Below are 16,947 nucleotides of genomic sequence, written 5' to 3'. Positions count from 1 at the left end.
TGTTCATCTCTTCCATTGCTTTGAAATGTCATTCGTGACATACTGTATATATCAGGGAATTATGAAGCGCTGTTTCATGATACAAGGTAAAAGAATAAGCAGGCTGAAAGATTTTACCATTAATATTTTCTACTTAATGAATGTATCCCTTCAAAACCTGCAAAGAAGATATGCAAGGCATGTAAACAAATCACAAATCACATATTAGGTTGTGTCTTGAGTAGCAAACCAACTAAAATAGCCTTACCATAGGCAGCGGAACAAAAATAACTAATAATTTTCTTCCTTGAAAAATACAAGAAATGCATAACAAATTCCCAAGTTAAAAAAAACAACACCATCAATCAAGTACTTGTCTTAAGGACGGGACATAATAAGCAGTATGTTGCTTGTTCCTTTATGTGTATAATTCATTATAAGCACACTGGAGTCTCTTCAGACAAAATTATCTGATTACATGCAGCTCCTTGTGTAATACAAGTGGACATTGCTTAAATAGCTAAAAATAATTCATATGAAATGAAAGACTAGATAGAGGTGATAACTGCCAGAAAATAACCGCATACCAGTTCAAACATCTCATTCAGCCACACTTCAGAAGCATACTAGACTAAAATTAAATGTATCCATGACATAAACAGAAAATGTGAAACGTATTAGGTAACCTAATTCAGGACAATAGGAGCCCTTCTCCTATACAATGCTGACATTTAATTTACATTAGATTGTTACTGATTTTTTTTATTGTGAAGCACTTAGGAAAAAAGTACAAGACAGACTTCAATGTTCAACAGAAATCCCACTAAAGAGATCAAAATGCATGCAAATGATATAATTTATCAGTATTACAGCCTGTATTTTGCACTCTTCCTTTTTCACAGTGCGTGCAGTGCAAGGTGCATATCTCACACACATACACACACTCACCCCTAATGTTTTATGTGAGAAGAGAAGAATTTGGTTATACAATACATCTAGTCCAAAGCTAACCCCATATCAGATTGTATTTGCTCATGGAGAGAGACTTCAAATCTACTCTCTCATGTTGGGTGATCTCAGTTATATTTGAATGAAGAATCTCCTTTGTTCTTTGAGGTAGAACTCATTCATCTTCAACATCAGTTACTCAGGAATGCCTGGTAAATAGCTATCTAATGTATATTGGCTCAAAATGTGCATGACAGAAGAAGGAACACAAAGAACTAATAAAAATGACAGAAATGATACTTTCCAGGAATGACAGAATGTCAAGCTATCAAGCTTTACTTTGATTACATACTGCATTGCCTCAACCAATTCATTTTTAGGGAACTGGTATTGTTCACTGAACTATTCTTGTATTTTTGTATGCTCCTTTTTTTAAATATAAAAACTCTAGAATTAGCTCTCCCCCCCCCCCCACACACACACACCTCTTTTCTGATCCAGGCAATGTGAGAAGAGTGTTTGAGAATTTTTGCTAATAGAATTGTGGACACTGACACCCATGATCAGCCAACTGAAAAAATAGTATTCAAAAGGACATAAAGGGACAGTCCAAGATCCTTCACCATTCGATTAACCTCTAAGCAACCAACTGAGTAAGTTGTGCATTCAAGCAGCCTGCAAATGAGAGATTATAATTGTAACAGAAGAGAAGTTTATGTGGGCAACAAAAAATAACTATTTGCACATGAAATCACAGGCAACGAAAGGATGGCCTCCAGTTTTTTTTTTTTTAAGTCCTTTCCAAACAATGGAAGTTTTCTGAAAACTAGCAATCATGTATCCAACTCTCATGCTTGCAGTAGAGACCTCAGATAACTGGATTTTAGGCATAACTCTATAAAGGAATGTTTGCACTATTGGTTCTGCACATTTACTGTATGACTCACAAAAATTTTGCTGACCAGCAAATGGCTTTTCCCCCAATGTTGACCACTTCACGTGCATGTCTATTTATCAAGTATGCATTTTGTCCAATTTATTTGCAAGCAAGAAAGACTACATTATAGCAGATGATACTGAGAGCAGATGATTCAAAGAGAAGCCATACATGTATTAAAGGCTTCAGGATGAAAATAACTATTAAATGTTTACATGATGTAACACAGGGCTTCTATATTAAAGTCTTCCCCAATATAAGAATACCTCCAAGAAAACTGTGCATGCTTAAGTTATATTACTCAAGTAACATAGCTTGAAAGTCAATGCACATTTCCCAAACAGAACGTATATTGATACCAAGATTAATATGGTTATATCTTTGCCCTTAGCTTCCCAAATGCACCACTAAGCAATCATGAAACTCATCAGAAAGAATGACAGCTTATTACAGAATTACAATAATTGCAAATGAAGATGAGGTTTGTCCTACTATTGCCAATACTTCAGTGTTGAAATCACAATGAACTGTGATTAAAAGTTACCATATGTTGAGATACACCCATTCATTTTCCAAACTGTCTTCAAAATACATTTGTCCTTGAATTATTTTAAGGCTGCTTTAACACAAAAGCCGTCTTGTAATTACTTTCAACATAAAAACATTTAGAACCAATATTGAGCAATTCTAAATTACTTATTCATCTAATGCCATTTTTGAATGTGAAATTCAGATTTGTTGTAGCTTTTGAATGAATTGCAGCAACTATAATGTTAAGCTTCATCTGGTTGGGGGTAAAAGGAAGCAATGAACTGAGCAATCTATAGATGTTAATAGATAAAGGGTAACTGCATTATAATTACACATCTTCAAAATTGCCAGAGACAAATAGAAAAGAAACTGATTAAATGAATATGAACAAGATGAAGGCATTCATAACTGTTCTTTTGGTTTCACCCATACCTATTTAAAAAGAGCAAGAAAAATTATTGACCTTTTTTTCTCTCCTTTCTTTTGTTAGTATGCTTCATCATTGGTCAGCCTCCAGATAAAGCTTATGCAGAGCAGACAGACTGGGTGATTTTTTTTTTCAACTGGAGTGAATGACAATGTGTGTGTGACAGAGAAAAGTGCACAACCCAAATTGGTTGAGAAAAAGTAAGGTACTCCTGCACAGTTTCCTTCCTACTGCCCATCAAACATAGTGCAATCCTTCTTTCCTGGTAAATAGACAATAGGAGGTAACTCAGAGCAACACGCTGAGCAAAAACTGCCTTTTATTTCCTTCTGATCAGACAAGAAGAGGAGCAGGGCAGGAAGTTGCCATTTAGGGAAATCTCAATTTATTATTGTTCCAGTAGGCAAATAAGGCACCAATACTGGATTTGTTGCATGGCTAATCAAGGAGCATAAACCCTAGCTCCAATAGGTTAAAAGATTAGGGGGTACTTCTTTGAAGCTACTATAAACAGCGTATCAATCCTATAGTAAAAAATTTGCTCTCTGTTGAGACACGTACTCAATTTTAACAACGCACCTCCCTCTCTTTCAGCAGACATTTAATGTCCATCCTTTAAATATTTATTTTTTGCTGACAACTTATCTTCTACATTAATCTTACTGTTATCCTTTAGTAAGTTCATTGAGTTGCTGAAAGCGGCTTTGACCATTTTGAGGCTCTAAACAGAGGAAATATTCTCGCCCATAGAACTAGTCATCCTCTTACCTCAATCTGCTTTTTCAGTTCCCTTCCAGGAGCACTGGCCAGAGTAGTCGGTTCCCGTTGCAATGCATCTGCAAGGACATTAACTGTAGCTTCTGCTTCTTGTATCCACTTGAGGAACTTTTCAAGGTCTCTGAGCAAGGCATGCACGGTCTTCAGGTCAGCCTCCAAACCACTCTGCCGACTGCAAGTCCTACAGAAGGGAAGGAAAACATCAGTGACCTCAGAAAGGTGAGAAGAAGTCACCGTTTGTGTGACTCAGCACAATTGGCATGCATTTTTTTTATGCCACGTACATTTTAGGAAACAGAGCTGTACTCTTTTAATGTGCAACTTAAAATGTATGAAAATTACTTTATTCCTCTTCTTGCGATTATCAGGGTATGCAACTGCTAGTATGAGGAATAGAACTGCACATATCTTTAGGAGATTGTGAGTGTGTAATGAAAAGCTTTTTACAATGAATGAAAACAATACTTTGAACTTGCACGTATATTCAAACCACAATGTTGAAAAGTGTCAGTGATCTTTTTTATTTTATAACTTACTTTGGCAATTGAAATTTATTCATTTATTCATTTAAATCATTTACATAACCATGCATCTCACAACAGTGACTCTAGGTGGCAAGCAGCGGTTAAAACCAAAACCAAGAACACAATATAAAAATAGGCATCCAAAAACAAATCATGTCTAAAACTCATTCACTTCTAATCCAAAAACTAAATCTAAACAAATCACACAACATGGCTTGCTTAACCTCTCAGCCACAAAACCTGGGGAAACAGCCAGCTCTTTAATGCTTTGTGAAAGGCCAGTAGGGTCAGGGCCATCCGGATCTCTGGGGTGAAGCTGATCGCTGTGAGGGAGAAGGCCCAACTCCTAGGGCCCAGAATGGAAGCGACCTGGAGTATGCCAACCCTGCTGGTTCTAATGGGGCGAGGAGTGGTAATCAGAGACCGGTGGTCCTGCAAATAATCGGCCCTGTTCCATATAGGGCTTGAGGGGTGATCACCAGCACCTCTAACTGCACACAGAAACCCACTGGGAGCCAGCTCAGCTTGCAGAGCAGAAGCATTATATGTGCGTATCATGAAACACCAAAGCTGCCTGGGCCATTGCATTCTGGACCAAAAGGAACTATAAAATAATACATAGATAGTATCCATCTGCACAGTAAAAGAAATACCAGCATTTTTGATAACTTGCTCCATTATCTTATTTCCCTACATAATTCATCTCAACTGTAAGCAACTATGCATTGTGCGAATGTTATTCACACAAGAGGTACAACATTTAAAATCTGTCAGTGCAGCTTAAAGAATATTAGTTCTCCAGAACCAACAGGCAATAAATCCACCCAACTTTGAATCTATAACAAAGACTTTATAGATCAATTAAATATAAACATCAGTGTTTTGTATCATATATCATCTGTGACCCAATTAGAGATGAGTAACAGAATATTCCTCCATTTCTATTGTTCTCCAATATACATGGGATTATGTCTTATAAATGTGAAACAATTTTTATACACTTTTATACAATTTTATGTTATAAGGATTTGAGAATGAGTCTTAATCAGACTTTCAGGACTGGAAATATCCACATCAAAGTTTAAAGTAACTGTATTTAAATTCCACAAGAACAAACCTCTTTGTATATTTTTTGTATTACTGATCTGCAATAATGAAAGATTCTGGATAGTTAATGAAATGGAACTTAAAACCATAAAGTAAGAACACTTAACAATTTTTTTTTTAAAAAAGGAGTAAAATGTCATAATAAAACCCACAGCAATGGAAAGATCTAAAAACAGTAAGCATTTTTTAACCTATGAAAGGCTAAATTACATGAAAGAAAATGGTTTTCATTTGATGCTGAAAAGAATATAATATAGATGCTAGGGATATCAACTGCAGAAGGTATTTCACAACTGATATACCACCACTGAAAAGATCCTCTTAATAGAACCTCTCTCAATTCAAGTGAAATTAGGACCAAGCCATTATAACTTTAGATCAGCAAGTGAAAGTAACAGTCTTTTCACTAACTGGGGTTGGGGGAAGGAACATGAGTCCTGTAACTGTCTATTAAATGCCAATTTGGTAGACTCTCATCTTTAAAAAGGTGTTTCAGAAACAGATTCTGCTACATCTATTTCAGAGTCACAGCAAAAAAATCTATGTCACAAAACATTTGGTCAGCTTACCTTAAATTAATAATATATGGTACTTAAGCCCCCATTATAATGCACTGGATATTCCTTCCTTTTTCCTCAGCTGTTGAACAGAGTATGGGTGTATGGATCTAAGTACATATATTAATAAGTGGTCTACTTATCCAAGAGTTAGTATGTTGTAAGAAGGGGAGCCAATAGAAGAAATAACTGGCCAGAGAATTAATTTCAGCAGGGCACTTACCTTGCTTTCTTTGTTGTGATTCTGTGTGATCTATATAAAATCAAAGTTTCTAAGGTTTGTTGTTGTTTTTTTAAAAAAAGCAGATCTCGTACAAATTACATGAGCCAACTGTATAATCTCCAGGTGCTCAGTAGTACAGCTTTTGGTTTAACAAATACATGCCTCTTCATAAGAAGATTTTGTAAACTAATATTTGAAGCCTAAGAATTGTAAGAGTCAGAAGAGTGATCAGCTCCATACCATTCTTGTTACAGCTACTGAAAATATGAGGCCTTCTTGATTTAACCATACATGCCATGATAAGAAAGACAACAGTCCCCAATTTAAATCATATATTGCTGCCCAGTAACAGAATAATTTATATTCTTCATATTTTAGAAATATGAAGGTGAGTGCATGTGTGTATAATTTAGAGATACACACCTCTGCTTCAGGTTAATCCATGAGGTATTCAAGTGATTCATAATTTCCTTCACATTTCTTGTGTCATCATCACTGTAATCTTGAAGAAGTTTATTTGACAGATCATTAAATGAGATCATCCTGGCATCTCCTTTATCTAGATCTTGCATTAGTATCTAAAAAGTAAATATATAGTAGTTAAAATTTCTAATCATATAGTTGTTTTTTATTAGAAGTTTATAATGTTGACTAAAACAGCAAATTTTAGCAACATATGCTAAAGTTCAGGTTGTTGCAACATATGCAACAGTTCAGGTTCCTAGTGGTGGAATCTACGGGACTTGAGTGCATTCCACCTTTTTGTGACTTGGGGACAGCATCTATATTTTCCATCTCTATTATCCAAAACAAGTCAGGAAAAGTAAATTGCTGCCATGAACAATACAAATGAAAATCCAGGTCAAATTCATTTTTCCCATTGTAGGAATAGAACAGTTTTCCTAGCTGTTATTGTTCTGAAAAGCTAATTCTTACATTTTAATAAGGAAGAAGAGGGAATTAGCAAGATTACTGATGAGGAGGCCAAAATATCTGTCTTATAATGAATGTTTTCCAAGCATGCTCTGTCAGAATAACTGGACCGAAGACAAACTGGGAGGACAAACTGGGAGACAGGTTATGAACAAAACTCACTCAACAGAATTTATGAAGGAACATAGCAGAACAAAGGGAAAAATAACAAAAGTAGAAAGCAGGTTGAAGATTCAGCAGCTGTACAGTAGCATGATTTGACCAATGTGCCAAACTCTTCCTGGTTCTTTTTATAGAAGCTGCAGAAAGTTAAAGAAAGCAGGGGAACTCAAATAGGTTAAACTGAGTTTGTACCCTAAGGCATATAGAGAGAAAGAGATACTCCAAGATCATATCAGATGTGGGAAGACAACTTAGGCCAAACAGTTTATGCTTCCCAGGAGTTTCTCTACTGGTGGCCTTTCCACACTATGAAGTTGATCTTATTTCCTAACTAATGCCCTTAGCACTACAAAGATAAAAAGGAACAAAAATGTTGGAAATTCATGTTAGCAACCCTGCCTCCTGTTTCCCCAACAGAATGCATTTTACTTGAAAGGACAGAATGGTTATAACTTTGGTTTCAAGTTCTTCCAGCTCTGCCCACAATCTAAAGCAGTGGTCTCCAGTGTGAAGTGTGCAAGATGATTCATTGGGTGGAGGAAGAAAATATTAGAATGTCTATATTTATCTCATATTTTATCTCATCCTTTTTTAAATCTCTATTTTGGCCATGTTGAATTTCTGTTTTTGAATATGATGTGTAATGTACATAAGCCATTAGTGTATGTGTGTATGTGTATGTACACAGACATACACTTTACAAGTAAACATACATACATTGGGGGTGCGTGCCAAAAGAAAATTTTATTGATAAGGATACATAGTCAAAAATGTTGGGAGACCACTGATCTAAAACATAAACCTTCAGCACAATGCAGACTCTCTGCAGAGAACTGGAATTTAATTTCAGAATCTTTTTAAAGAGCATCTGTTAGTGTCACTGAAATCACATTTTACAGCTTTAGGAGAAAAAAACATCCTGAGCAGAAAAGGTCCTGCTTGAGTGGCTTGCACCTGAAGGTAGCAAGGAGAAAGATACAGGAGTGGATTTAAAAAAGGAATATGATGATCATTAAAAGCCTCATGAGGCTTTTTTTTTGTTTTGCAAATAAGAATAATTGATATTTTTCAGGTATTTCCTTCCCAGCCTTAAAGTAATAGAGCACTACTTTTCCATATATAGGTATGGTCAGCATACAAAGGAAGCTTGTACTATTATTTACTTTTGAAATCAGAACTTTATTTCTTATTTAAACTCTCATAAATAAAACATAGAGGTGTCAAATAAAAAGAGCATAAAAGCTGTATAAATCATTTATTTTCTAAATATAGGAAAAACACAGCGCTACTGAATCATTATGCATAGTCATCTGTATTCAAAGAATAAAAAAAATTTAGGGTTATGATCAGAAAATATTTATTCCTGACTCTTTTATTTTCCTTATAAGATTCTTCACATGTATTATGTCTCAATAATCATTTAAGATTCCATTTTTCATAGGAAAATCTAGTACTACCAGTGGAACAATCAAACATTACCCTAGAATGATAAATACAAATTAGTAGAAGCAAAATACTGTTGTCTTCCCAATATATGGAGTCTATCAAAATAGTGAGGAAAATATGTTTATTTTATCAATTATCCAGATTTCTCTAGGTTAAATATTCTATATTCCAGTGGCTTTTTGGAAAGCAAATTTTATTTAGATTTTAAGAAATCTGTAAGTTAAGATGTTTTTAAGAATGCAAGGTATTCCATTCATGGTACACAAATAAAGATGAGAGATATGGATATATCCCTTATGGATATGGTCATTGTTTATTCCTTGGAAACTGTAGGAATGGCAAAATCCAGAAACAGAGCTAAGGAAAATAGATGGATATTCTTGTAAACAATTGCAGGCAACAATGCACTTGTGTTTGCTATAGAATACCTCAGAAATGCATTGCTTTTAATTTTTTTAATTACAAAAATTAAATTATAGTCCAAAAAACTCAAGACATTAATCTCACAAAATGAGAGTCTGTAACCAAAGAATGACAATTCTTTCCAAAGAATGACAATTCTTAGATAAAAGAAGGCAAAGTAATGGCCTTCAGCAGTAGAATCAATCACATTCAGGTTTTTTTTATAATTCTTTAATTAGAATCTGCCATTGTCATTATCTAAATTTTATGTCTTAATATGATAAAGGAAGCATTATTAAGCATATTACTGATGTGAAACCATATTTATTTAATTTTGATTAAATTTAAATGTAAATTACACCAAAATTGGACTTTGTCTTGATCCCACTGACTACTTTTTTTTTCCAGCAGTCTCTTCAAAGGTCAAATGTAGCCCTCTGTCTAGAAAATATTCTGCATGTCTGTCCTAGCACTTAATCACAATACCTGCCATCACCCCAAGGATTCCATCTAAAGCTAAATGCAGATTCTGCAGCTTTACACCAACTATTTCTTCTCCCTTAAAACCCAATTTTTTAAAAAAAGACATATTTGAATCTAAAAGAGTACTCGCCACTTGCATTCCTTGATAGAAAGTATTGTTCTAATAGTAATTAGTAGCTCTCACATAAGTATATTTTATTTTATACACCTGTCACAATTTATCACCAGTCTCTAAGATTTTGTAAATTCTGGGGTGGGCATTTATATCCTAATTCCTTTGAACCATAATTTTAAAATCACAGAATCCTCCAGTGTAGTGCCTCTTGATCTTTCCACTAGTGTAGTACAATATTAAAAGATTATAGATTATTTTATTTCTTTAGATTGGTTGATATCAATATAAAAAATAGCCCATATCACCAAAGAAAATGTCTTACATTACAATTTTCATTTAGCCACCTGATGAAAATGTTAGAACATGGCAATATACTTATGGACAAAATATTATATGTGCATTAATTGACTAACCAGCAAACCTCTGGTAAACACTGATTACTGAAAGGACCCTGAAAGATAACTGTTGTTGACTTTATTTTTTTATTTTTAGGGGAGAAAAGCCTTTTCCTGAGTGAGAGAAGGAAGGTTGTCAAACCTATTCAGAAAAACTGATGCCTCTGTTTGAGCCCAGCATATACAATTCACCTTGCATGAACCCAGAATATGGTTTAATTTGGTAACCAGCTTAAGAGGGCTATGCAAAGTAAGACAACGGATGCTTTATTAGATAAATCAATCTCCAGACAAATTAAGTCTCTGGGCTAACAAAGCAAAGCAAAGAAGCAGAAGACTCTGACCCTACAAAGATGGGGCAGGCAGCAGAGGACACAAGAAACAGTACTAGGTTAGGATAAAAATTTGTCTAAGAGTCCAAGTGAACTCTGAGTCAATTTCTTGGACCAAATCAATGACGTTTTGCAAGTCAGAAACAAAGGGCCCACAAGAACAGGTAATGCTTCCATTCAAAGATAGTTACAGGGTTTTAGATAAAGACTGTCAAGAAGTTAATGTCTCTGGACTAATCAAAAAGGAATCTGTTCATCTTAAACAGTGAAAAGCAATCTCCAAAGTTCCCAAGCTGGTAAAAGGGTGGTAAAGATTTGTCCATTTTTCCCATCAAGATTCTGAATTGAGGAATGTATAGATTTACAACAGGAAAGAGATTTATTATCAGGTAAGCACTGGCAAGCAGTAATATGTTTCTGGGAAATTTATTTTAATCTAATTAGAAGACACATTCACCACTCTTTAATTTAATCAGCAGTAGGTCATGCCAATCATTGCCTCCCCTGCCCTCCCCACCTCCAACTTGGCAGTTCCCCAAGCTTTAATTTGGCTGCCTTTTCCAGAATAAAAATGGGAAAGGGTCTGGATAATATTTAAGGAAAGTTCAAGACACAAGATACAGAAATCCAACTGTCTGAGCTTTTTCGTAAAGCCTTTCAAGTTGCAGGTATATCAGGAATAGCTGTATCACATTTTTTTTCTCAAACTGAATTAGCTCTGTGACAGGAGCAATACATTAAATGGAATCTATGAACCAAGGTTCTGCGTTAGGAAGCATGCTTGAACTCACTTTGTTTTCTGAAATTTGTTTGGTGAGCTTCTCTTTAGGAGATTGTAAGAGAGCGTGCAGATGGATCTCATACTGTCCAATTAACTTCTCCATTTCTTGCTTATGGTCATCCCACTTCATGCTGTCACTAAGCATGCATTTCAGCTGATGCTGACGTACTTCAACCCCATGCTGAGTACCATCCCACTGGTTCTTAACTTTCTCCACTGAAAAAGACAAAAGATAAACTTACTACTGTGAAAAGACATTGAAAATATTGCATCATATTCATTTTTCTAGCATTCAAAGTAATATTTTTTTAAAAATCTCTCAAACCAGCACTGAGTCCTAAAACTGCTGTTATGGATACCCAAAATTCTGGGGGGGGGGGGGGGGGGGGCAAATCTACTTACATTATATTACATTACATTACATTATTACACACACACATACATACATACAACACACACCAAAATACATAATATGCCTTTGTTAATGAAAATGCATAATTTGGCAATGTTATGCTAGCCTTTGAATTAGTGCCAATATATTACTGCAATATTTACCAAACTATCTCGTATTCCATCTGCTTATTTTTTTCTCTCATTTTCTTATTAATTTCCCAATGCAGGTGTTCATTAAAATGACTTTCATGGTTAAAAATAGAAAATTATACAAAAAGTGTACATAAAAACTAGATCCAACTACCTAAACAATGCTTACTTTTATAGGTTGCCAACACTGTTCAAAACATACCATCTAAGTAAATCTTTTAAAAAACCCACAGCTCTGTATCTCAGTTACCAAGCTCGTTTCTTAGTGTTTAAAAAAGATGAAATCCAAAGATATGAATCTAAGCCAGTCGATGTCAGTCAACACCTTAAGAAAGATATCTTGCTGTAGATCTTCATTCTTATTTCTTCCTTTTGCCTATCAGGATTAACCTTGCTTCATCTCTGTATGATAGATTCTATCTGGCCCCACCTGGCTCATTCCATTCTGTATCCATTGTTTTGTCAATAAAGAATTTAATTATTATGTCTGTCATGTTTATTATACCATTTTACTGCCCATCTTTCTACTCTTTGGTCTAACGACAAGAAACACATACATTTCTCTGTGATCGCTGTCCTTAAGTCAGAACTTGATGTTTTGTTTTTCAGATTTTGAGCCAAGGTAAAAACAGAATCCAACTGGGGATGTCGATGTTCTAAATCATCTTTTGTTATCTGTAAAATAGTAGGATAAAAATGTGCTACTAGTGGTAGGGATTTAAGAGAAAACAAAGTTATGCAAAACAATGTATCAAGTGTTTCTTAATCACATTATAATCTACATTAAAAATTCTCCCCTTACTTTCGAATATAATAGACTGACCAGCCAGAGCTCATGATCTGTGATCTCCAGATTTGCTGAGATTACAATTCCCAGAATTTCCAGGTCATGGTGCTTGGGAATTCGGAGTGCTGTAGTAACCCCACACCCGGAGCCCACCAGTTCAGGAAAGCTGAAATAAGGGCTTAATCACCTGTTAGAGTTGCACAGTACCTTTAGAGATTTTACTCTCACGAAGTGAGACATGAGTGGAAATAAAGCTGTATAAAATTCATGTTGATGCACTAAAGGCCACAGACATTTATGCTTTCTGTGATCTCTTCCTGGGACACCAAGATACATTATTTGTTTCTCTGCTCTGAGGAGTCCTGTTCTCAAGCTTTTATAATACATATATTTAGATCCCAGATTTCAGACACTATATATTCAGGCAGAGTTTTAATCAACATAGATTTGATTACAGCAGTAGCTGCTTAACTACCTATACATACATACATACATACATACATGCACATGTACACACACACACACACACACACTTTTTCGATGACAAATTGCTGAGAAGGAAATCTCCATTATGACCCTTTGCTATCAAACCAAATAGTGCATCTAAAAAAGGGCAGCTGAAAAGTTCTGAGATTTTCCTATTAAACTGCATTAAATATATTCTTACGAGCAGTTAATTTGACCATTGCTATCTATTAGACAATTATACACACACCTATCCTCAAGTTATTTCTTACTAATTGCATCCATATTCTAATGTTGCTAATATCAGTAGCAAAGAAAATGTCAGCACAATTTTCTATAACCATTTCCCTGTTACTTTCTGCTGGCAGAATTTTAAATGCCAGTATAAAATATTCTCATTTCTCCTGAAATTCAATCACAGCTTGCCTAGAGCTGGATCTCAATGATTAACAATTCTTGAGCAAGGCAATTAACCTATTTCAATTGAATTCAATTATTTTAAGTTGAATGGAAGTGCTGCAAACTATTTGTAGATGACAGTAACATTTCAATTGAAGGTGAACTTGTTCTAGCAACTTGCATGCCCATGTACACATATACCTGGCAGACAATTTAAAATAGGGTTAGCTTTAAAAATAATCAGGTCCTAGAACAATAACATTGTATTATATTGTGCTGCTACTGGGTGCAGGAAAAAAAATCAGAAACAGGTGTTCTAAAATGTATTATAGGTGTCCTTGGCTTCTCACAAAGGCTAATTGCAAATGTGCACACTCCTGATCAAGCAAAGCTCTGCACACCTCTTTCACTGAGCAAAGTTATGCTCAGCCTGACTCTGTGAGGCATGGCCCATTTTCCTCTATCAATGCTCCACAGAAGTTTGCTTGGAGCAGGAAAAAAAGGCAGCTCTCCTATATCTTAACAGAGCATGAAAAGCGAGCATGGAAACTGCACACAAAATATTCTTCTCCTGCTGGGAAATGGATTTAAATATTAAGTCCAGAGTTGCCTGCCAGTTGCGCTAAAACAAGTTACTGGGAAGGGAGGACTCAGGCAAAGAAAACAAAGCAACAGTTTGCAGAATTGGGTGAACATTCAAAAAGGCTTTCAGTGTTTTTGACTAGTCATTTTTAATATGGGCAAAGTCCTGACACCACTCAAAATGAGCAGAAGAATGCTCTATCCCTAATTCTTTGGATTTTATTTTCAACAATTATGAAATTCTGTGATAGAATTTTCACCGAACAAAAAACAGAGAAAGGGATTTTTTTTATTATTTTTAAACGAGAGAGTATTATGAAATATCTTTAGGCTTTCCAAAAATACAGTAGCACCTCGGGGCATCACATACTTTCATGCGTGCAATCGTCCGATTGATTTCTTCAATATTTCCAACAGTAACTATGTTGGACTTTAGCATCTGGTCAATCAATGCCAACCAGTCAGCCAATTCTGTCGTAGTCTGATCCAAATCAGCAGGTGTAGAGATTTCCAAAGGATGCTGAATTTGTGCAACATTTTCCAAGGCAGAAGACACTAGCACTGTCTTTTGGAGAACAGGGAAACCTAAACAACCAACAGAATTTGTTTGATATTTCGACTTGTACTTACGATCTAGAATTTATTTACATTGGAAAAGCAAAACAACAGCAGCACAATAACCCTTGTAGTTCAAAGACTACCATATAAGTCCTCTTGTATCTCCATCCTATCCTAACAGTTTAAAACTGTCAGGACTTTAGGTAAAATTCTGAAAATAACTTGTTTCCATATGTCTAAATATCCAACAATTCATCATTTAATCTAGCTTCTAGATACATAATGGTACTGGAAAGATTGCTGCTGTCATTTCTGCAAAATCTCAAAGGCATCCTCATCTTTGACAACTTAGTGAGGTGAGAGAACAGTTCTGTAACATTCAAACACTCAGTCAGGAGTAAGCTGTCAACAAGGGTAAACTCACAACCTGCTGCTGCTCTTAGTTTACTATTTGGGGAAAAAACGAGGAATCAATTGAAAATGTTCATTTGGCAGCCAAAGAAATGCCACTGATTTTCACAAGCGACACTTAGTTCCTGATCCTCTAAATCATACAAATGGAAAAATACAAAAATGCTAATTTTCAAAAAAAGCTGTTAACAGGAGATTACTTTCTCTTGTTAAGCAAATACAAGTCCATTTTTCAAAATTCATTTTATGCTGTTTTAAAATAAAAGAATCTTAAGAATCCTCTCTCTCTTCAAGATCAAAATAAAGAGTTACAGGTAGTCCCCAATTTAAGAACGAGTTCCGTTCCCAACGTCTGTCCTTAAGTTGAATTTGTATGTAAGCCAGAACAGTATTATTGTATAATGCTGTATAAGTAGTATTGTATAATTAACTTGAACCATTGTGAATTTAACTTGAATCATTGTGTATTTAACTCGAATTTTGCTACAGTAAACTCCATTCTTAACTATGGGTCGTCCTTAAACCAGGTGTTCTTATCCCAGGGACTACCTGTATACCACTTCTGCTTCTTTATCTAGAGACTTAAGATTTATTAAGATGACAAAAATTTACCCAAATGTTTCTCCAGAGAAATAATTTTCTGCTCAAGACTTACCAGAAGACTTTGGCACAAGATGCTGCTGATGAACATGCCCCTCCAGTTCTCTCAATCTGCTGGGTGCTTCCTTGAACACCTAATGTTGCGTGGGGGGAAATAACTTTTACATTCCAAAAACCATGGGTATTATTGTGCAATATTATACAGCTACAGACTATAGTGGGCAGGACAATTAATCTATCACTAAAAAGCCTACAGAAGATCAAGGGGTTTGCAATTGGCTCTTGAAAAGGGCTGAGGGTTCTTTCATGCACCGTGGGGCTCTCAATATGGCATCAATCATTGATACTATTTTCCTCTCGGGTGAAGCATTTTAAATTGCTTCCTTTAATGGCTTGAAGAGTTCATGAGACTTGAAGGGAAACTCCCAAAACAAGTATACTTCCTGAGATTATGATCTCTTGGATTTATATCACACCTTTCCTCCAGGAACACAAAGTTGCTTACATTATATTTTCCCTTCATCTTATCCCAGTAATAATAATAATAATAATAATAATAATAATAATAATAATAAAATTGTCTGCGGTAGACTGGACAATGAGAGAGAATGATTGGTCCAAATCACTCAGTGAGCTTCCACAGCTGAGAGTAGACTAGAACCTGGATTTCCCCAGTCCAACACCATAAATACTGTATCATAGAAATACTCATATCTGCTGCATTCCTCCTTTCCCTCTAAGTTTGCTACATCATAGTTCACCGTATGCTGAAGTATCCTTCTATGATATATTTTTGGATACTGATCATTCCACTTCCACCAGTTTCATTGCATGGGCTTAAGAGCTTTTTACATTACTCAACAGTGTGATAAAGTCACAACAGGAACAATTTCCAAAATGAAAAAGCTAGTCAGAGGGAGTACTGTACATTCAGAAAAGCCACGTAATATAAACCTGCTGTTTTCTTGTGAACTACCCAGAGTCATTACAAGTTGGGCAGTGTACAAACTGAATAAAATAAATAAATACATTATAATACTACTTCAGAATGCAGATGAGGGTTACGTGTCTGAATGTTCACACTAATAAAAGGCTAGCCCGTAAGCAGCAAAGCTGTGTAGATGAAGACTACACTGGAGCTTTTCTCTATGCATGTAAGGTTTTCATTTTTCCTACAGGGAGCTTGGGAAGAGCTCAGTCCTATAGCAACGCCAAAGTTTTGTGGGTCTGGCTCTAAATAGTCCCTGAAGGAGAGAAAGAAGGCTCTCTAAGTTCAACTGAACTTCAAAGGGCAATAGAAATAAGTTAGTATAAAAACCGAACATTGTGGAAATATACCACAGCTCAGAAAAGTGTTTTAAATTTACTTTCAAAGATATCTACATCTGAACCTATTCATGGTGCTGTAAACAGCAGGAAATTATGAATTATCCAGTTTATAAATTCAAAAAATTGCAAATTTCAGTAAGAATGTTAACATTGTGACCCTATTTTTATAAAATAAGTTATCCAGTTCTCTCCCACACCCAATTGCTCACAACTA

At 35.4% G+C, this 16,947-nt stretch overlaps 1 protein-coding gene across 4 annotated transcripts in view; it reads right to left on the bottom strand.

The window, feature by feature from the left end:
• Positions 1-16,947, bottom strand: part of UTRN (utrophin) — a 366,404-nt gene that overhangs the window by 212,483 nt on the left and 136,974 nt on the right. For all 4 annotated transcript variants that reach the window (XM_088141718.1, XM_088141704.1, XM_088141714.1 and 1 more), the window contains 6 exons: positions 15,460-15,538; positions 14,206-14,420; positions 12,160-12,277; positions 11,070-11,275; positions 6,434-6,588; positions 3,591-3,780 (listed from right to left, as the gene is read on the bottom strand). In XM_088141718.1, the coding sequence (XP_087997844.1) occupies positions 3,591-3,780; positions 6,434-6,588; positions 11,070-11,275; positions 12,160-12,277; positions 14,206-14,420; positions 15,460-15,538 (963 nt within the window). The remainder of the gene's footprint in view (positions 1-3,590; positions 3,781-6,433; positions 6,589-11,069; positions 11,276-12,159; positions 12,278-14,205; positions 14,421-15,459; positions 15,539-16,947) is intronic.

Source organism: Python bivittatus, unplaced genomic scaffold (assembly GCF_059951505.1).
Source record: "Python bivittatus isolate LINGU-HERP-01145 unplaced genomic scaffold, Pbiv_v1 ctg000020_np1212, whole genome shotgun sequence".
Taxonomy (NCBI): Eukaryota; Metazoa; Chordata; class Lepidosauria; order Squamata; family Pythonidae; genus Python; species Python bivittatus.
The sequence above is the reverse complement of the archived record's forward strand: the minus strand, read 5'-3'. Positions and strand labels throughout refer to the sequence as shown.